Below are 18,156 nucleotides of genomic sequence, written 5' to 3'. Positions count from 1 at the left end.
GCGAGAGTTTCTAGTCTCGTTTGTTGAACAGACTTTTTTAATCAACACTGACATAGAATCAGAAACTGAATCTGAATCAGAAGTATTTTACTGCTAAGTACGTTTACACATACAAGGAATTTGCTCTGGTTAATGGTGCATACAATGAACATAGAAACATAAAAACGCAATAAATACAACATACATAGGAGAGCAATAAAAAATAGGAAACCAGTATATATTTACTCACTGTATACTTCTTATTTATTCACTTTTTACCCATATTTATACAAAGTAACATTTATTTTGACATAAACATTTTTAAATAAAAATATATAAAAGATAAATAGAACATAGAAATATATATATATATATATTTAACAATATACATATATTGAATCTATGTATTTAAAATATGAATCGTTAAACTTAAAACAAACGATTATGAACCATAATCGAACTTTATTTCCTGGAACTGTTTGCAAAGAGGGGGCGGGGCCTTTGCCTTGCTGTAACCACGGCAACCGTTTGAACACGTTAGAAAACGTTAGACTTTTTGAAATTTGACAATAATCTCCCTCGATATAAAACCAACGTGAAGAATTACGCTTCTGATTTTTTTTGTTTTTCTCTGGTTCTTCTTCTTCACGTTCCTCTTCCTCGTTGCGTGGCCGGGCGATCGGAACGAGGCGGAGTTGGCTTCGTCCCCCTTTTTTTGAATCTGGTGCCCCCCCCACCCCCTTGTCCGTGGTGCCTTGCGTCAGTTTCTAACGAATCTGGTTCCACGGAGCAGTTTAGGCGCCATTTACAAGTCGTGAGTTTTCGAGCAGGGCAGCGACTCGGCGATGTGACACGGGGCTGATTTCTGAGGATTATTTTCGGACTCTTTTCGTTTCCCTCATCGCGACCCGGCTCGGGAAGGCAGACTTCTGACCGCGGGCATTTTGTAGAAGGTACAAAGAGAAAGCTTCGCCTTGTTTTTTTAGCTGAGAGTCGGTGGCTGGGTTCCGTCTATTTGCTGAAGTGCGTTGCATTTTATTTCAAATCCGACTGAACCTTAACAGGACTTTAACTTTGCGTTTTTACATTAGATACGCGGGGGAGAAGTACTGGGGAACTTTACTGATACTCCCGGGTGGAAGGAGAGTCGAGGCTTTTACGACTTATTGTACATTTAATGCAGCGTTCGCCTTTTTTCTCCAGGGACGTTCATTACAGTAACACGCAGTAGTCTCAGCTCCTGCTGTAGATGGGCGTTCAACTTTTCCACCACAGCTCCTAGACTCTGGTTAACGTACAACGTCTTTAGCTTTAGTTAAAACACTCGATTCAACTCCGATAGAGCCAACTTTGACTGGGCAGCGTTGCCATGACGTTTCACATCCAGCACATAAGTTCGCCACTCAAAGTTAGCCCGCTAGCTTAGCTTTAGCCTCGCTGCGCAACTCAACCCCTCAGATAGCTAGCTACGGCGGGCTAACTTTATCTTTAAGGCTGGTGGAAAAATGGGGGAAATTGCGCAGTAACGTGGCAAAGTTGTTTATTTCAATCCGGGGTAGGGTGGGTGGGTGGGCGGGGGTCAAGCTAGCGGCGCCCACGTATTAACGCGGCTAATATCCGTGTTGTTACAGTGAGGATACAGTTTGAATGCGCTAGCGAGTTACGTTGCGTCGCCTGCACCTCCGCCCCCAGCGTAAGAAGAAGAAGAGAGGATGGGAGCTGATCGCGGTGTCACTTTTAGAACTTCGATGCTTTTAGGATAAGATAACGTGAGGCAGAGCTGCGACGACTTTATTTAATCAATCGCATATTCCTGGGATTTGTTTTTTACAGTTGCGTTAATCCTATTTTCACGATTTCACAACATCGCCAGGATTATTATTATTATTACACGTTCAGCTCTTTCTTTCTTTTTTCTTTCTTTCCCGAATCCCACATTAGGGTGTACGAGGTTATTGAAACGCAGGAGGAGGCCATTAATAATTAAAAAGTGATCTGGGGGTTATAATAGCATCTTATTCTCTCCAATCACCACATCTCCTCAGGGCGAGAGTCGAGCCAACTTGTGTCCATGTTGTTATCTATTAGTGGAACGACTGCGTTACTTTATGAAATAAGAAGGAAAAGAAGCTGTAGATGGGCGGTAGTTAGATCTGACTGGGTGATGATTAAAGCCTGACAACAGGGGAGCTGCGTGTGTGACCGACCACTAGAAGAAGAAAAAAAAAAAAGTGGAGTTGGGAGATTGACAGGCACCAAACCCACTCATGGATATTCCCTCTTTTCCACCAATGACCCATTCAGATTTCAAACCATGCCATCTAAAACTGCAAAGGGCTCCACTGCCTCCGCCAAGCCCAGAGGGAAAGGGTCGCAGCCCCGGGATGACTCCGAGGACGAGCTGGATGTGCCCCCCCCAGCCACCAGCTCCAATGGACAGGAGCAGGCACCACCACCGACCACTGGTGAGTAACAAAGGCTGATCTGGTGTCTGTGAATCTAAATAAGTTGTGTTGACTCCATGGCGTCTGCGTGCGTTGCTGTACTTGCTGGTTTTGGCCAATTGGCTGTGGAGCCTCTTTTTCTCTTGCTTAGATCTCAACACGTAGTTACAATGGCTGATGTATATTTCTTCTAAAGTGCCTGCCATCAATAAACGTCTGGTGATTTTTGAGATGATATCGTCGAGTGCACTTCTTCCTCGGATCTCCTCAACACACGGGGTGATTTATTTGATGTTTTCATATAGTTGATCAAACAGAGGGGTTTGACTTTGTTCCTTATAACTTGATATTATGTAATTTGAATTGGACGCTTATGATGCATATTGGTTTCCAGTGATGTGTGTGATATGGTGAAATGCTAAGTATTTAATTTACAAGCATCCCCCCCCCCCCCCCCCCTTCGATTGTTTATGCTTATGTGAGCACAATAGGGTTGAGACAGGTCGGTGTGATGGCAACACACACATCGGGCTTTTTTTGCGTTCTTCATTTAGAATCACAAAACAGGATTTCACATGTGTGTGTGTGTGTTGTGAGCACCGAGAGTGAAAATGTGACGTTGATGGTCGAAATCCACACTTTACTTCTCCGCCATCGACGGAATGAAAGTGGCGCATCCATTCTCACGTATGAACGCTTCTCTGTGGATTACGTTTGTATAATAATGTGCTCTCGTCATACGCGGCCATGGTAGAATTCTGCCTTTTCTGGAAGGTGGGGGGGGTGGTTGGCTGGTGTGTTTTCAGAACAAAGAAGAAAATAACCCCTGTCAACTTTCTCGGGAGTGGTGATGTGACTGCTTCTCTCGACTTGCTCCGCTGTCTGTGTGTGTTTGTTTGTGTTGTGCCTGCTCCTCCACCCCTCCCCCACGCACCACTGTCCCCTCCACCTGAAGCCTCTCGCTCTGGGGAATAAAACTTTTGCTTGACTTTTTGTTTCCCCCCCTCCTTCATGCCACAGATCCGTCTCTCAGTGCGGCTGCCGAGGCGGCGGATAACCGAGGTTTGGAGGAGATTCTCGGCAGCATCCCTCCACCCCCGCCCCCAGCAATGACCAATGAACCGGGCGCTCCTCGCCTGATGATAACACATTTAGTCAATCGCAACTTTAAGTCGTACGCAGGCGAGCAGATTCTAGGGCCTTTCCACAAGGTACGACCGAAATTACTAACAAATATAAACCCTGCGTGGGGAAACACTTTGTTAATGTGTTTACAAACTTGCCATCATTTTGCAGTGTTTCTTCCATTTTATTTGTCTCAATTTTTTTATTTGATGCAGCTGTAAACATGATGCCTCATTGAGTAGTGGAAGACTGAAAAAGTATAAAATTATTGATAGTAGTTTAGTGTTACATTTAGTAAGTTAAAAGGATTCCAAGTGGAAAAAGTCACACTCCTCCATTTTGATTTAGTGAATGTATCTTACAAAGGGCAGTGATATAATGGTGTGCTGACATTTTCCCTAAATTGAGACTTTCTTTAAAAGTTTGTCTTTTCACCTTTTTCTGCTCCCCTCATGGCTGTGCAAGTGTGGGTTTATAAAAGCAAACCTTAACTACACCCACTCACACTGCATTAGCTGTCACAATCTTACTCTGCTAAAATGTTAGTATATACTTCTAATAATGTCATTTACGTTTTTTGTGTGTGATTGCAATATATTTTTGTATGATAATATTTTAAATATATATTTTTTTAAATATTCACTCTTTCCTTTCTCCCAGCGCTTTTCCTGCATCATTGGTCCGAATGGAAGTGGGAAGTCCAATGTGATAGATTCAATGCTCTTTGTGTTTGGATACCGAGCTCAAAAGATCAGATCGAAAAAGCTCTCGGTGCTGATTCACAGCTCTGATAAACACAAAGATGTGCAAAGCTGTACTGTGGAGGTGCATTTTCAGAAGATCACTGATAAGGTATATATATATCGATCTCTGACTCCCAGAGACACACTGTACCCACTCTGACCTCTCCTAAATTAATCAATATACAGTATACAACGATGAGGAGGGATTAGAAATACTTTCTGGGGTATATATATTTTTCTGGAATTTTTTTAAATATTTTTGTCCCCACTCAGTGCCCTTTTTAAATGCTTTTACTAATCAGGTATTACTCCTAATGACTAAATCATGATTCAAATATATCATGAAAGTTACAACTAACCCTCATGTGAGCCATAACCAATTCATAATGTGCTAGAATTTATCTAGTTATTTTTTTATAATTTTTTTAATACACAATGTAGGCACTTGGTTGTAGTTATTTGATTTTTTTGGTGAAAAGTCAATCCACTGGGTGTTTATATTAAGAGATAATTTTAGTGTATTGCTTAGATCACAGAATATCTTAAACTACCTGCATTTTAGACAATTAGAGTTAAATTTGTTTCTATGTTTGATCTGCCACCATGGGTGTGAGTAAGTGTAGCTTTGACCTCAGTTGAATTTATCCAAACCTTTCAGTTTGAATACAATTCAGTTTAATAGTTGCTAAACTAATAGCATAATTTTGTCAACTTCACTGGTGCCACAATCTTGCTTTTCTGAAAGTTATTTTTTTTTTTATGAAGTGGTGTACACACCTCAAATATTTTAAATAGACTTTGTTCTAAATCAATAAATTTCATGCATCTTTTTCAATGGTATGGATAATCTCATCTTTCTAACATGTTGTTACATTTTGTTAATGTAATAAGATATAAAACACTCCATTATTGATATGTGTAGATTTTTTATAATTTTTTTACATGTCAGTGTAGTTTGTCTAAATCTGCTCTGTGCTTTTTAAACAAACCCTTTTTGAAATACTTTTTTAAGAGGGCTGTTTTTCTCTAACCCCCTCTTTAGATTTGTCAGTATTATGGGTGTTATCAGTTGATGTGTGGAGTTGTTTGAGTTTCTTCTGAACTGTTCTGCTCTAAGCTGCTGTGTCTTCTACCCCTCCCCCCTCTGAGCCAGGAAGGAGATGACTACGAAGTTATTCCCAACAGCAAGTTCTATGTTTCCAGGACTGCCAACAAAGACAATTCCTCAACCTACCATATCAATGGCAAAAAAGCCACATTTAAAGAAGTGGGGGCTTTACTCCGAAGCCACGGTATTGACCTAGACCACAACAGATTTCTGATCTTACAGGTAATTCAATTTTTTTTTTATTTAACTTCCTGCTGTGACCATCTCATACTGTCAGATTTCCTTTTCTTCACCCTCTGCCCATGTCCCAGTTCTGTTTTAGTCAAATGTTTTCACGGCTATCCTAAAGCCATGTCTCTCTGTGGGAAAAACCTGTTGCACTGGAATTGGAAGAGAGAGGATGTGCCCTCTGCTAGCCCTTAGACTGCTATAGCAGCGCATCATGGTTTGAAACGATGTGGAAAAGTTGCGAACCATAATTTGCTGCTTTAGAATTTTAAGGAAAATAATTCAAATTGACCCCTACATGGACCTGGAAATGAACAGCTTTAGTTTTTATAGAGGCAGGCTTCTGTGTTTAGGGTTGACCCACCGGTGAGGATAGGTTGGATCTCCCTTCCCCTCCCTCCCCCATCTACCTGCCACGCTTTAGCAGCACGTAAATATTGGCGTGTGAGAATAGACCCCAACCCCAATATTGGCAGTGCTGCTTCAGTGTGGCTGGATCAAGCACCCTTCATTACCCTGGCTTTTATATTGGTTCAGCTTTTTTTGCCTCCACTGAATTTGATGCATTTTTGTATATTTTCATATTATTTTTCTTATTTTATACAACTTTTTTTTTTTAATTATTTGTATTTAGCATGGTGTTGCACTGAGTTTGAACCAAGTCACTTGTTACATTCCTACCCCTTCTGATTGTATTTCATGTGTGTGACCGACCCATTATTACTGATTAACCCAAGGTTTACGGGGGGGATGACTCATGTCAGCAAAACCAACGGCTGATTAAATCCTTGTTGCCGTATTTCCTAAATTTTTATTATTTTTTTTACAGTATGTGTTAGCTTCAGGTGAACACAAAGTTTATATCCTCTTCTGTGGTTTTGTGGTCAGCTGGTTGATTACATGTATCCTGCTGCACTTTTATTGTAAGTGTGTGTGCATGTTCCATCTCCCTCTCGTTGGATGTTAAGAGTTTCAGCTATCTGTCCATGAAATGGCTGCATGTCTATGGGAAGAGGCTTCTCCAAGGTCACTTTTCTAGGCCTCTGTCTGAGGGGAAGCTGTCTATTTTGTGAACTGGTCAGAGCAGTGGATGACGTGGGACACCCGTTTACTTTCCTCTACTGGCTTCTCCTTTCTTTAGTACACAAATATAATATTTGAGCCGCTTTTTCCCTTACACATAAATGAAAAAGATTTTGGCACTTAGCATATAGCATATCACGATTTAATTTATTTTTAACTTGAAACTTAGAATATTATTTTAAGCCAGCCTAACAAAAAAAATAAAATCAACACATGTTGAGATGTGAGAGTTTTTTCTGACATGGGGCCAAAGTATACATGTACAGTATATATGGTGTAGCTCCCAAGAGGTCAAAATTAGCAGGTCATCAAAGTGTTTGTATTAAATCACTTCAAATTTAGCAAATGGAATTTTAACACAAATTCTTTGATGGTTTGAGGTTATTGTTTGGGCAGAGTGGTGATGTGATAATGTACTATTACTGTATTAATATTTCTAAGTGATTTAACTTAAACACATGCAATTACACTTTTTACTTATTTATCAGATGAAATCAAATCTAACATATTTTCGGATGGAGTGTTTGTTGTATTTAAAATTGTACATTCTTTCAGTTGTCTTACTATCTCTGTGCAGAAGATATTTTGTGTTGTAGTCAGAATGAACCTGTAGAAAATATTTTATGGTACAAAGTACATGACTGTGTGTGTAGCTCTGTGTTTTCTATGAATGACTATGTATGACCTGTATGTCTGTCCCTGTTGGGTCTGGACTGTACTTAGGGTGAGGTGGAGCAGATTGCTATGATGAAGCCTAAAGGTCAGACAGAGCATGATGAGGGCATGCTGGAGTACCTGGAGGACATTATTGGCTCCTGCCGCCTGAAGGAGCCCATCCAAACCCTGGCCCGTCGTATTGAGCTGCTCAATGAGCAGAGGGGAGAGAAGGTGACTTACACTCATACAAAATCTGCTCACACACTCAGAAGCTGATCTACTGTACAAGTGCAAATGAAGACTTTAGTGTCTGAAGATGTTTTCTTTTGTGAGGATGTGTTTGAATGTTTTTGATGCAGATAATCTGTGATGGAAATGATACGTTTTTGTTATCATGTAACTGCACTATGTAAGATAAGTTAGTTCTTGGCATGATTCATTGATTTTCTTAAGAAACCTTTAGTGCGTGGACATGTACTTCTAAAGATAATGCTGTCTTAGTATGATACTATTTTATTTTAATTTTACTTTAATTTTATTATACTATTGTTACTGTAAAGTAACAAGGTAGAAAGTTATATTGAATAAAAAAATAGGGGGAAATCACTAATAGCTCTTATAATGATATAATTTTATATATATATAATTTTTTTAAGATGGGACTAATGTTTATAAATTGTTATTGTTCTGTCACCTGATATAAGGTTTTCCAATTTGTTCACTGTCCTAGCTAAACCGAGTGAAGCTTGTGGAAAAGGAGAAGAATGCATTGGAGGGAGAAAGAAACAAAGCTGTGGAGTTCCTCACTCTGGAAAATGACATTTTCAAACACAAGAGTCAGCTTAGCCAATATTATGTGTGAGTGCACCTACATAATCTCTCTGTTCTGTACATGATGAATTTAACAATATAATAACCTCATTAAATTTAATGTAGATCCAACGGTAGCATAAAAAGAGAAAAATATGTTAAATGTTGTGATCTTCATAAGCACGACTCTTTTCTGGTGTTGGATCCCAGAGGCCTGTCTTTTAAATGTAGTTTTATATTCAAGTTTCATATCTCACTGTTTCTTCCCTGATACATCTCTTTGCCATTAGTCATGATCTGCACAAGCGTGTTGTGGACAAAGAGCAGGAAAAGCAGAAGATCCTGGAGGACACAAAGGAACTCACTGAGAAAAATACAAAGATTTCACAGGAGACGGAGAATATGAACCAAGAGCTAAAAAATGTGGAGAAGTAAGACACTTTTGATGCTTCCCTTTTATCTACCAATGTAAAAGGCTAACTATCTTATTTTAATCATTTTGCAGAACTAAGTTGTACCCATAATTTGTTTGTATGTATCATTTTATACCACTTTGAGAATGTCATAGTTTATTTGCCATTTCAGTTGAGTCCCACTGGACTGACTTGAATCAATGTACTAAGTAAAAATGCCGTTCCTCCTCCAGGAAACAAAATAAGCTCAACAAGTACATTGAGACCCAGAAAGAGAAGTTCACCCAGCTGGACCTGCAGGATGTTGAAGTGCGTGAGAAGATTAAACACTCCAAGAGCAAGAACAAGAAACTGCAGAAGCAGCTGGAAAAGGACAACGAAAAGGTGTGTTGGCCTTTAATCGGCAGTCCACTATTACACACAGTTCTACAACTTAATTTGATTTCGTTTCTCTGGTTTTCACTTTGCCAGAATCACAGTGGAAATGCTCTCTGTGTTCCGAGTCACAACCACACTTGTTAGGAAAGCATTTGTTCAGCAAAATCTTTTTTCATAAATTTATTTGATAATTTATAATACAGGTCCGGCTCATGTCCAAATAAGTAACCAAGGCAGGTAAAATGTATATCTAGCTCTTGTAGAAAACACAAGGGCTGTTTTGAGGTATGGAGAAACATATGGTCAAGACTTTATAGAAGCCTGCATATAAATGAAATGCAGTTATCAATAACTACATTTTAGCTAATCTGTGCCATGTTTCTTTTGCAATCACATTTTAAGGGGTACATTTAAAGTTGTCTACCCATTTAAAGTACAATAAGCATTATTTGATGTATTAATTGTATTCCCTAAAGATCATGCAGAGAACTTGAAATTGTCCCTAGCCTTCTCCTTTTTGTGTTTTGGTTAGAATCTATTCCAGATAAATTTAAATTTAACTGACATTCTGCAAGATAGCTCTAAGTCTTTCAGACAGAACAAGTGTACATTGCTACTGACATGGAAAATCATGTTGTGCCATTTGAAGGATTGTGTACAAACTATGCTTTAGTTAAAAAATATTTCTTATCCCTGTGCTTTCTCTAAAGTAATTGACATCATCCAGAGAGAAATAAAACGATCAAATTTCATCATCTGTCCAATTTCATGACAGGAAGGCCAGACACCTAAACTAGCCACTAGGGGGATGTCAAGTAACGCACTGCTTGATTGTCAGTGTGTGTGTGTGTTCGGTTTCAATCTTAACAATGTCCCCGTCTCCTAAACTAATGTTTCTCTAACTTGTGCACCTACTGAGAACTGTTTTCACACAAACCTCAAGTTAAGAGTTCCCTCATAACTGTGGATATATCTTCTCATCATCTCCCCTGCTCTAAAAGCACATGTGCTCCACCTACAGTGACTGTGCTCTGGAAATGTCTTGGTCAGAGGGGGAGCTGGGCAGAGGCAGGCAGACCTCTGGGGAGCAGTGTTCTACTGTGTGGTAGTCAACTATGGCCTGGCTTGTGTAACACTCCCAGCAGCCACATTCACGTTTCACCCGCAGTTAACCCTACAAAACATAGAAAACACACACATACACCACTCCTGGCCTTGCCTTGTTTCAGCCCTGCCAAGCAGCAGACTGTTGTGTCAGTCTTAACCAGGGCTCGCTCAGTCCTGAATGTATGTTTTATAATTGATTACAGTTGTGTGTTTTGGCCTACTTCTGAATGTGTAGCACAGTTGTTCATAACTGACACTGGTAAGACACATTTAGTGTAGTTACTGTCTACCTCTTGTGTCAGAACGTCTTTACCGATCTCTTTTAACTCTCATCTAGTTCAAGAGGCAACGTTCTATAGGTCCGTGGTTGATAGCAGTGTTAATTAATGTACTGTCTCAGTTTTAACAGGTGAAGCCGTTGTTGCTTAGAGTCCAACACATCTCATCTGTTTTTGTACGTTCTCCCGTCTGGCTCGTCTTTCAGCTGGAGGAAGTGCGCGGTGTACCAGCCAGCAGTGAAAAGGCCATCTCTGAGGCAACTGTTAGCAAGGAAGAGCTGGAGAAGCAGAAGGTGAAACAAGAGGACAAACTTAAGGAGGTCATGGAGAGTCTGAAAGAAGAGACCAGTGGCTTGCAGCAGGACAAAGAGGTGTGTGTGCTTCCTAATGATAGTTTGTTGCAATCTTTGTTTAACTTAGGATACAAAATGTTTTCTAACCCCATCTCTCTTCTTGTGTTCTCCAGACCAAAGAGAAAGAGCTGATGGAACTCAGTAAGGCTGTGAATGAGACCCGTTCCCGTATGGACATTGCTCAATCGGAACTCGACATCTACCTTAGCCGCCACAACACAGCTGTGACACAGCTCAACACGGCCAAGCAAACTCTCCAAACCACCTCGGACACTCTGCGGGAGCGCCGCGCTGCCATCAAAGATTTAGAAGTCAAGATACCCCAGAAAGAGCAGGAGCTCAAGAAGGTAAAAGCAATTATCAACATTGTTATTTGGATGGCATTTTATTGGAGCTGTATTTTATCACATCTTGTGTTTTGGAAACCACAACACACACCTTTGTACTCGCTACATCTGTTCAATATATCTGCACAGCAGGTGGTGTAAATTATGTGAACTTTTCCTTGAATTACTCCCACTCTCTGCAGGACGAGGGAGAGTTGGAGCAGCTGATGAAGATGGATAATGACACCAGAGAAGTGGTGAGGGAAATGAGGCAGAAGGTGGATGAAGCCAAGAGCTCTCTGTCGTCCAACCGCAGTCGAGGAAAGGTCCTGGATGCGCTCATGCAGCAGAAGAAGAAGGGCGTAATCCCTGGCATCTTTGGAAGATTGGTAAAAAAAAGAGTCATATATTAATATAAAGGGTTACTCAGCAGATAGTTCATTAATGTATTAAAGGATTCATTTTGTGGAAAAGAAACCAGAATCCTAACAGTTTTTTTCTGAACTCTTTTTGTGCTTCTAGGGAGACTTAGGAGCCATAGAAGAGAAGTTCGATGTGGCCATCTCCTCTAGCTGTGGTGCTCTGGACAACATTGTGGTGGATACCATCGACACAGCTCAGAAATGTGTCACATTTCTCAAAGAACAGAACATTGGGGTCGCCACCTTCATTGGTCTGGACAAGGTAAAGTAAATTGTACTCAGTCTAGAAGTCCCTTTTACCACTTAGATTGGTTCCGTAGGGCTAGTTATTCATTCAATACAATTAGTGGTTTCTGTAACACCCTCTTCCTCCTCCCATCCTTTTTTCAGATGAAGACGTGGGAGAGGAACATGGCTCCCATTCGAACTCCAGAGGAATGTCCTCGTCTCTTTGACATGGTGCGAGTGAAAGATCAGAGCGTGCTTCCAGCTTTCTACTTTGCCCTCAGGGACACGCTAGTGGCCCAGGACATGGAGCAAGCCACGAGAATGGCCTTCCAGAAGGACAAGCGCTGGAGAGTGGTCACCCTAAGGGGACAGATCATTGAGATGGCTGGTGGGTGTTTTTCTATTTCTTTCATAATTTAAACCCAGCTCATGTTTTTTATTTTTTATTAGTAGTGTGGGCCTTATTTAATCATCAGAATTTAAGGCTCCAAAAAGTCTTAAAGTGTTATGTACTGGAACTTAAATACATTTTGATAGGTCTTTGTTATGTTTAACATTCATTTAACACCACTTCCAACACACTTTCAAAATAGGGGTTTCTTAAGAGAAATGTTTTTGTGGAATACAACACTCCATGTGTTGTAGTTCTTTAAAATTCTTTCAATACAGTTCTTTCTAAATATGCTTTTGTCTCTGTGGTGTGATGTGTAATTCACAGGTACCATGACTGGAGGAGGAAGAGTGATGAAGGGCAGGATGGGCTCTTGTCTTGGCACTGAGGTCTCCCAGGAGGAGGTGAGGGCAAAAGACACAAATAAGAACTGGTTGTTTATCCTGAAGAAGAAAACTGTTCCAGCAGTCAGATTCATATTTAGTGTTAATTTTAACTGAACCTTTTCTTGAAATTAAAATGTTTTAGTGAAACACTTCACATCCATCTGTTAACACAGAAACTCAGATAGCAGATTAGATGTTATAATTGTTTTAGTTGAGAAATACTGCATCATTTTGTTACTGCATCTATCAGAGAGTTAATTTTGTGAATGTGTTTATTATAAACCACAAATGTAGAGATTGACAATTGGAAATGACCATTAAGTTTGTTTCAGTCAAACTATGTTGTTATTCGCTCTCTTTATTTGCTCCACTCCAAGTGGGTCAAGTAAGCTTCATAAATAATTCCTGCTGTAAACTCAGAGAACTGAAGTTTTATTTTGCTCTTGTGATTTCGAGAAGCTTGATTAATACGAGCCTTTCTGTCACATACCACACCACAGCGGGTCGTAGACTTGATGATTTTTATGTGTTCTCTGCAGCTCGATCGCATGGAGAGTAAGCTGAGCGAGAAAGTGTCCAAGCTGCAGGGCTGCCAAGAGAGAAAGCTGCAGCTCGAGGAGAACATCCAGCGCCTCCGGCCGCAGCTCCGGGACATGAAGAACACCCTGGAAAAATACGCCAAAAGCATGACTGTACATAAGATTCCTTTTCATTCAATGTTTTCCTGTCCCACTCATTTGTCTGGAGCTCAGTAATAAACTCTACAATTAACAGCCAACTTAAATTTATAAAAACCTTTCTTTGTGTGACTTACAATTTTCCTTTTTTCCTTCTCTCAGAGTCTTGCTGACCAGGAGACGCACTTGAAAAGTCAGATGAAGGAGCTGGAGGCTAACGTGATCGCAGCCGCCCCGGACAAGGCCAAGCAGAAGCAGCTGGAGAAGGGTCTGGATGCTTTCAAGAAAGGTGGGATCCTCCTGAAGGAAGCAAAATATAGATATTTATTTTTACATAGGTTGTCAAAGATAATGTTGAATCCAATGGTAATCATTAGTTGTAATCTGTGGGAAGGATTACACACAACTGAGATGACATGAAATTTGGCAAAATGTTTCCATTTTATTGTAACAAGTTGTAGTGTCTAAATAAACCTACATTATTATCACTTAATCTGCATTCAGACATTTTCCTGAAATTTTCCGTAAGGGCTGTATGTGAGAATGCAAATGTCCGTTGCTGCCGACATTTTATGTAACTTTTCCTTCCAGCCCCCTAGTAAAATGTCCGGAGTGAGTCCATGTGGGAATACAGCAGGAAAATTCTCAGCGAGTGAGTGGGTGTAGTGATGACATTTCTAACTCGAAACGAAACAGAAAAGTGTTAAAGTATCTCAGGATGAAAAAGAGTAGAAAACGACGACAAAAGATGTCAACTTGGAAAGACAACGAGTGTCGAGAGCTTTTGACGATAAGATTTTGATGTGAACATAAATGTGTGATTTCCACAGCTGAATTTATCAGCTTCCTACCTCCTCTTCCCAGAGGCCAAACTTGCAATTTTTTTTCTTGGAATTCATGTCAGAAAATGGTTTTGGATTAATAAAAGAAGTTCTCTCAGATTAATCCCACTCTCGAACATGAATTTAACTGTCGTATCTTGTTCCTCTCTGTGTTCCTCTTGCTCTCTCAGACTTCGAGGCAGCTTCTAGTAAAGCTGGAAAAGTGGAAAATGAGGTGAAGAGGCTCCACAACCTGATTGTCGACATCAACAGCCACAAGCTAAAGGCTCAGCAGGACAAGCTTGACAAGGTCAACAAGGATCTGGACGACTGCTCCTCCACCATCACCAAGGCCCAAGTAGCCATTAAGACAGCTGGCCGGTGAGGAACTGATGCACAATGTGTCCATCGCATCTCAGACCCATTAGGTTACAAGAACATTCACTAAACTTCTTTACCTCCCTGGCTTTCTTGGAGATTATCAGTCAGACATCTAACCAATAGGATCTGTAGCAGGAACATATAGATTGATCCTGTGCTCAGGAGAGGCTGAAGTCTGCGGAAGTGAAACCACAGTGACGGCTGCAGGTGCAGTGACTTGTTTAGCTTCATGAACTGTCAAACCAGTTCAGAACAGCAGTGAGACATTATACTAGCTGGGGTCTGCACACCCAAAAAAAGGGGGCCACAGCACCCACCTTTACTCACTCAATTACCGTTTTGTTATGACTGAATGTGACACTGTCAGCCGTTTTACACACTCACATTAACCTAGACCACACAAGGCTTAATATCTGTGTGTCTTCTCTGCAGCAACCTGAAGAAGTGTGAGGAGAGTGTGAGTCGGTTGCAGCTTGAGCTGGAGGAGAACGGGAAGTCAATGGCCGAGTTCACCGAACATCTGAAGAAGCTGGAAGAGGAGGCGGGGGAAGTCATGAAGGCGTGTCAGGAGGCGGAGGTTCGCACATTTTGAACACTTTCCTGCTTCAAGAAAAAGGAGAAAATGCTCTAATGAAAAGCTCCAACACGAATAAACTGTTGAAACTGTTCAACAAATTGTAATATGGTTTTTAAAGCCAAAAGAAACTGATATATTTCACCAATGTATGCTAATCAATGTTGAATATTTTCCCAAGTTTGCCATTGTGACAGTATATATATTTTTTTAAAGACTTAAATTAATATCTTTGATCTCAATAATATCGTATCCTCATCTTGCTGTAGCTCTGTAAAATCACACACTCTAAATGAATCTTAAGGGAACACTGAATCGAACACTGTTTTCTCCCCCGTCCTCCAGGCGGAGCTCCCCGAGGTGCAGGAGCAGTACCAGGGGGTGCTGAAGGAGATCAAGGCTCTGCAGCAGCAGGAGCACGCTCTGCAGGAGGAGTCGCTCAGCGTCCGGCTCCGCGTCGAGCAGATCGAGACGACCATCACCGAACACAACAACAAGATCAAACACTGGCAGAAAGAGGTGGGAGGGCAAATGAGCTATTATGTCTCTATAGCTGTTATTGGTTCATATATTATTAAACAATTGTTATCATGAGGAAATAAACTATACTCAGCAAAGTATTTGTCAAGACTGGACGTCTAGTGGAGAGGAAAACATGCTTCAAAGCAATTTGAAGATATTAATTTAACAATTTACTGATGTTTTAATTGGTCATTTCAGTTTTGGAGCTTTGCTTTAATTTGACCCAAGTGTAATTAATCAAAGAGTTTTGTTGAATCCATGATCTGTTTAGATACATTTTTTTATTTTCTGTAAACTGGTGTTTAATGGGATTTATTTGTCAGATTGGTGGAAGTTACAGATGTTTCTGTCACAGACGTGTAGGTAAACTCATTATATTTTTGCCCTGATTAATTATTGTCGTTTACGCTCTTCAGGCCAGCAAGTTGTCTCTTCACACGATTGAAGACAAACCAGCAGAGGAACTTCCTGTTCTCACTCCAGCCGAGCTTGAAGAAATCTCTAATCCCAATGTCATCATCAACAAGATGATGAGGTCAGAGACTCAGTGCGCTCAGATGAAGCCAAACCTCGGCGCCATCGCTGAGTACATGAAGAAGGTGTGAACACACACGAACCGGCTTCTGTTCTAACAAATGCAGACAGAAACATAACCTACTTGTTGGTGGATATTACACGGTCTCATTGTGTGGTTGTGTTTCCAGGAGGAGCTGTACCTGCAGCGAGTGGCTCAGCTCGACGAGATCACGACCGAGAGAGACCAATTCAAGCGCGGCTACGAAGAACTGCGCAAGCGGCGACTCAACGAGTTCATGACCGGATTCAACATGATCACAAACAAGCTGAAGGAGAACTACCAGATGCTAACACTGGGCGGGGATGCAGAGCTGGAGCTGGTCGACAGCTTAGACCCCTTCTCTGAGGGCATCATGTTCAGGTAGCTTTTCCTTTCAGGTTCCTCTTGACTCTTTCCTAGACATAGATCCCTTCTTTGATTCGACACTGATTCTGTTTGTGATGTTTCTAGTGTTCGTCCTCCAAAGAAGAGCTGGAAGAAGATCTTTAACCTGTCGGGAGGAGAGAAGACGCTGAGCTCCTTAGCTCTGGTGTTTGCTCTGCACCACTACAAACCCACACCGCTCTACTTCATGGACGAGATAGACGCTGCTCTTGATTTCAAGAACGTCTCCATTGTTGCCTGTTACATTTATGTGAGTATGACCGTGTGTTGTGTGACCAGACAAGTTGCATGTTATTTTCTAAATCTCTCTCTAAAGTATAAAAGTACATTTGTAGTAGAAAGGACCATTTACACACATCTGATAACAGTATTTTAATTGAATAACATTAGCTTGAGTCAGTGCACTAATCACTGACTCATGACAACCCAGCATTGTTGTGTAACACTGAATAAGCTTTTTTTTTTACTTCCCTATTTGACAGAAACTGTGTCGCAGTTTTTAACTAAATAATCCTCAACTGAGGAGAAAGTCAAAAATCACAATCTCTTCAGATCTGTAATTTTAGTTAATTTCTCTATTTCTGGGCAGGAACAAACAAAGAACGCTCAGTTCATCATCATCTCTCTGAGGAACAACATGTTCGAGATCGCAGATCGCCTCATCGGCATCTATAAGACTCACAACACCACCAAGAGCGTGGGAATCAACCCCAAGACCATCGTGTTCAAGGAGCACGACGCCGTCACTGCTTAAACCTCAGCTGGCTCATGTTTTCACTGGCTCTTTCTTTCACCGAAGTGTAAATATGTGTATCTTGTTTTCTTTTACAAAGAAATGCTGCTATTTTCTTACTTTCTGACTTAATAAATATTTCCTGGGAAAATCTTTACCTCAATGCTTGTACTCAATGCTTGTACTCATCACTGCTCAAATGTACATACACATCTTATATCAAGAGTTCAATATATTTTGGTTTAAGTTTCTCCAACCTTCGGTTTGGAAAGATTCTTATAACTTGTTCAAACTTTTTTTTTAACAAGTTTTTTTTAAATTTAATTAAATGTTTTGTCCCCTGGCAGACTGCAATTACAGCTAACCAGATATTGAATTTTGGGAGCAAAAAAAACCTGATATGTTGGCAGGTATATGTATATATATTTTGTTAATTTGTATCCTGCGCAGGTTTAATTCAATTTTTTAATTTTTTTCTTTAAGTTATTGATTTGTTTTTAAATTTACATAGTGTAAGATATTGTGCAATGAAAAGGTGCTTGAAGTCCTGCCAATTTTAGGGGCTCAGTATCTTGCCAAGGACACTTTAGCATGCAGATGCTGAATGCCAGGCTGGCTGACGGGTTCCTCTGCTGCTCTTGCTTGTTTTATCCAGCTTATGATTAACTGAAGTTGTCCATAAAAGAAAATCTTTATTATCCTTCAAGGGCAATTTGATGTACAACCAGCAATCAGTGGACGACAAATATATACAATGTTAACACACAATATAAAAACCCTAGAGCAAGTAGCAGGGGAAAATTTGCTTCTATTTTATTTAGCTGCACCAAGTTACTTTAATAGCAGTCCCCTCTGATCAAGAACCATGAATTATTCAGAAAAATTCCTGAATCCACACCAATCTTTTTTGTTCTGTATATAATTACGTTTGTCTTAACGTGAGGCAGTGGACGTTCTGGGACGAAAGACCAATTTCATAAGAGATTCTGACATTAAAGTGTAATCTAATCTAAAAGTCATGCCTCTCT

General features: G+C 40.5%; 1 protein-coding gene across 1 annotated transcript; it reads left to right on the top strand.

The window, feature by feature from the left end:
* Positions 1 to 803: 803 nt before the first annotated feature.
* On the top strand, positions 804 to 17,291 carry smc4 (structural maintenance of chromosomes 4). The gene is made up of 24 exons (XM_061072903.1): positions 804 to 932; positions 2,284 to 2,444; positions 3,444 to 3,634; positions 4,209 to 4,400; positions 5,445 to 5,621; positions 7,434 to 7,598; positions 8,098 to 8,225; positions 8,468 to 8,608; positions 8,824 to 8,974; positions 10,560 to 10,724; positions 10,820 to 11,053; positions 11,236 to 11,421; positions 11,555 to 11,716; positions 11,845 to 12,070; positions 12,401 to 12,477; positions 12,999 to 13,151; positions 13,299 to 13,425; positions 14,149 to 14,338; positions 14,771 to 14,915; positions 15,258 to 15,431; positions 15,851 to 16,033; positions 16,139 to 16,371; positions 16,462 to 16,645; positions 16,985 to 17,291. The coding sequence occupies exons 2-24, from the start codon at positions 2,294 to 2,296 to the stop codon at positions 17,147 to 17,149; spliced, it is 3,900 nt and encodes a 1,299-aa protein (XP_060928886.1). The 5' UTR covers positions 804 to 932; positions 2,284 to 2,293; the 3' UTR covers positions 17,150 to 17,291.
* Positions 17,292 to 18,156: the final 865 nt, after the last annotated feature.

This window comes from Limanda limanda, chromosome 6, assembly GCF_963576545.1.
Source record: "Limanda limanda chromosome 6, fLimLim1.1, whole genome shotgun sequence".
NCBI lineage: Eukaryota > Metazoa > Chordata > Actinopteri > Pleuronectiformes > Pleuronectidae > Limanda > Limanda limanda.
The sequence above is the reverse complement of the archived record's forward strand: the minus strand, read 5'-3'. Positions and strand labels throughout refer to the sequence as shown.

Excerpts from the sequence above, each read along its gene's own strand:
- smc4 (XM_061072903.1), top strand. The coding sequence starts at position 2,294 with ATGCCATCTAAAACTGCAAAGGGCTCCACTGCCTCCGCCAAGCCCAGA. Across the intron at positions 4,401-5,444 it reads TTCAGAAGATCACTGATAAG|GAAGGAGATGACTACGAAGT; the intron begins GTATATATATAT and ends CCTCTGAGCCAG. Across the intron at positions 11,054-11,235 it reads AAGAGCAGGAGCTCAAGAAG|GACGAGGGAGAGTTGGAGCA; the intron begins GTAAAAGCAATT and ends CACTCTCTGCAG.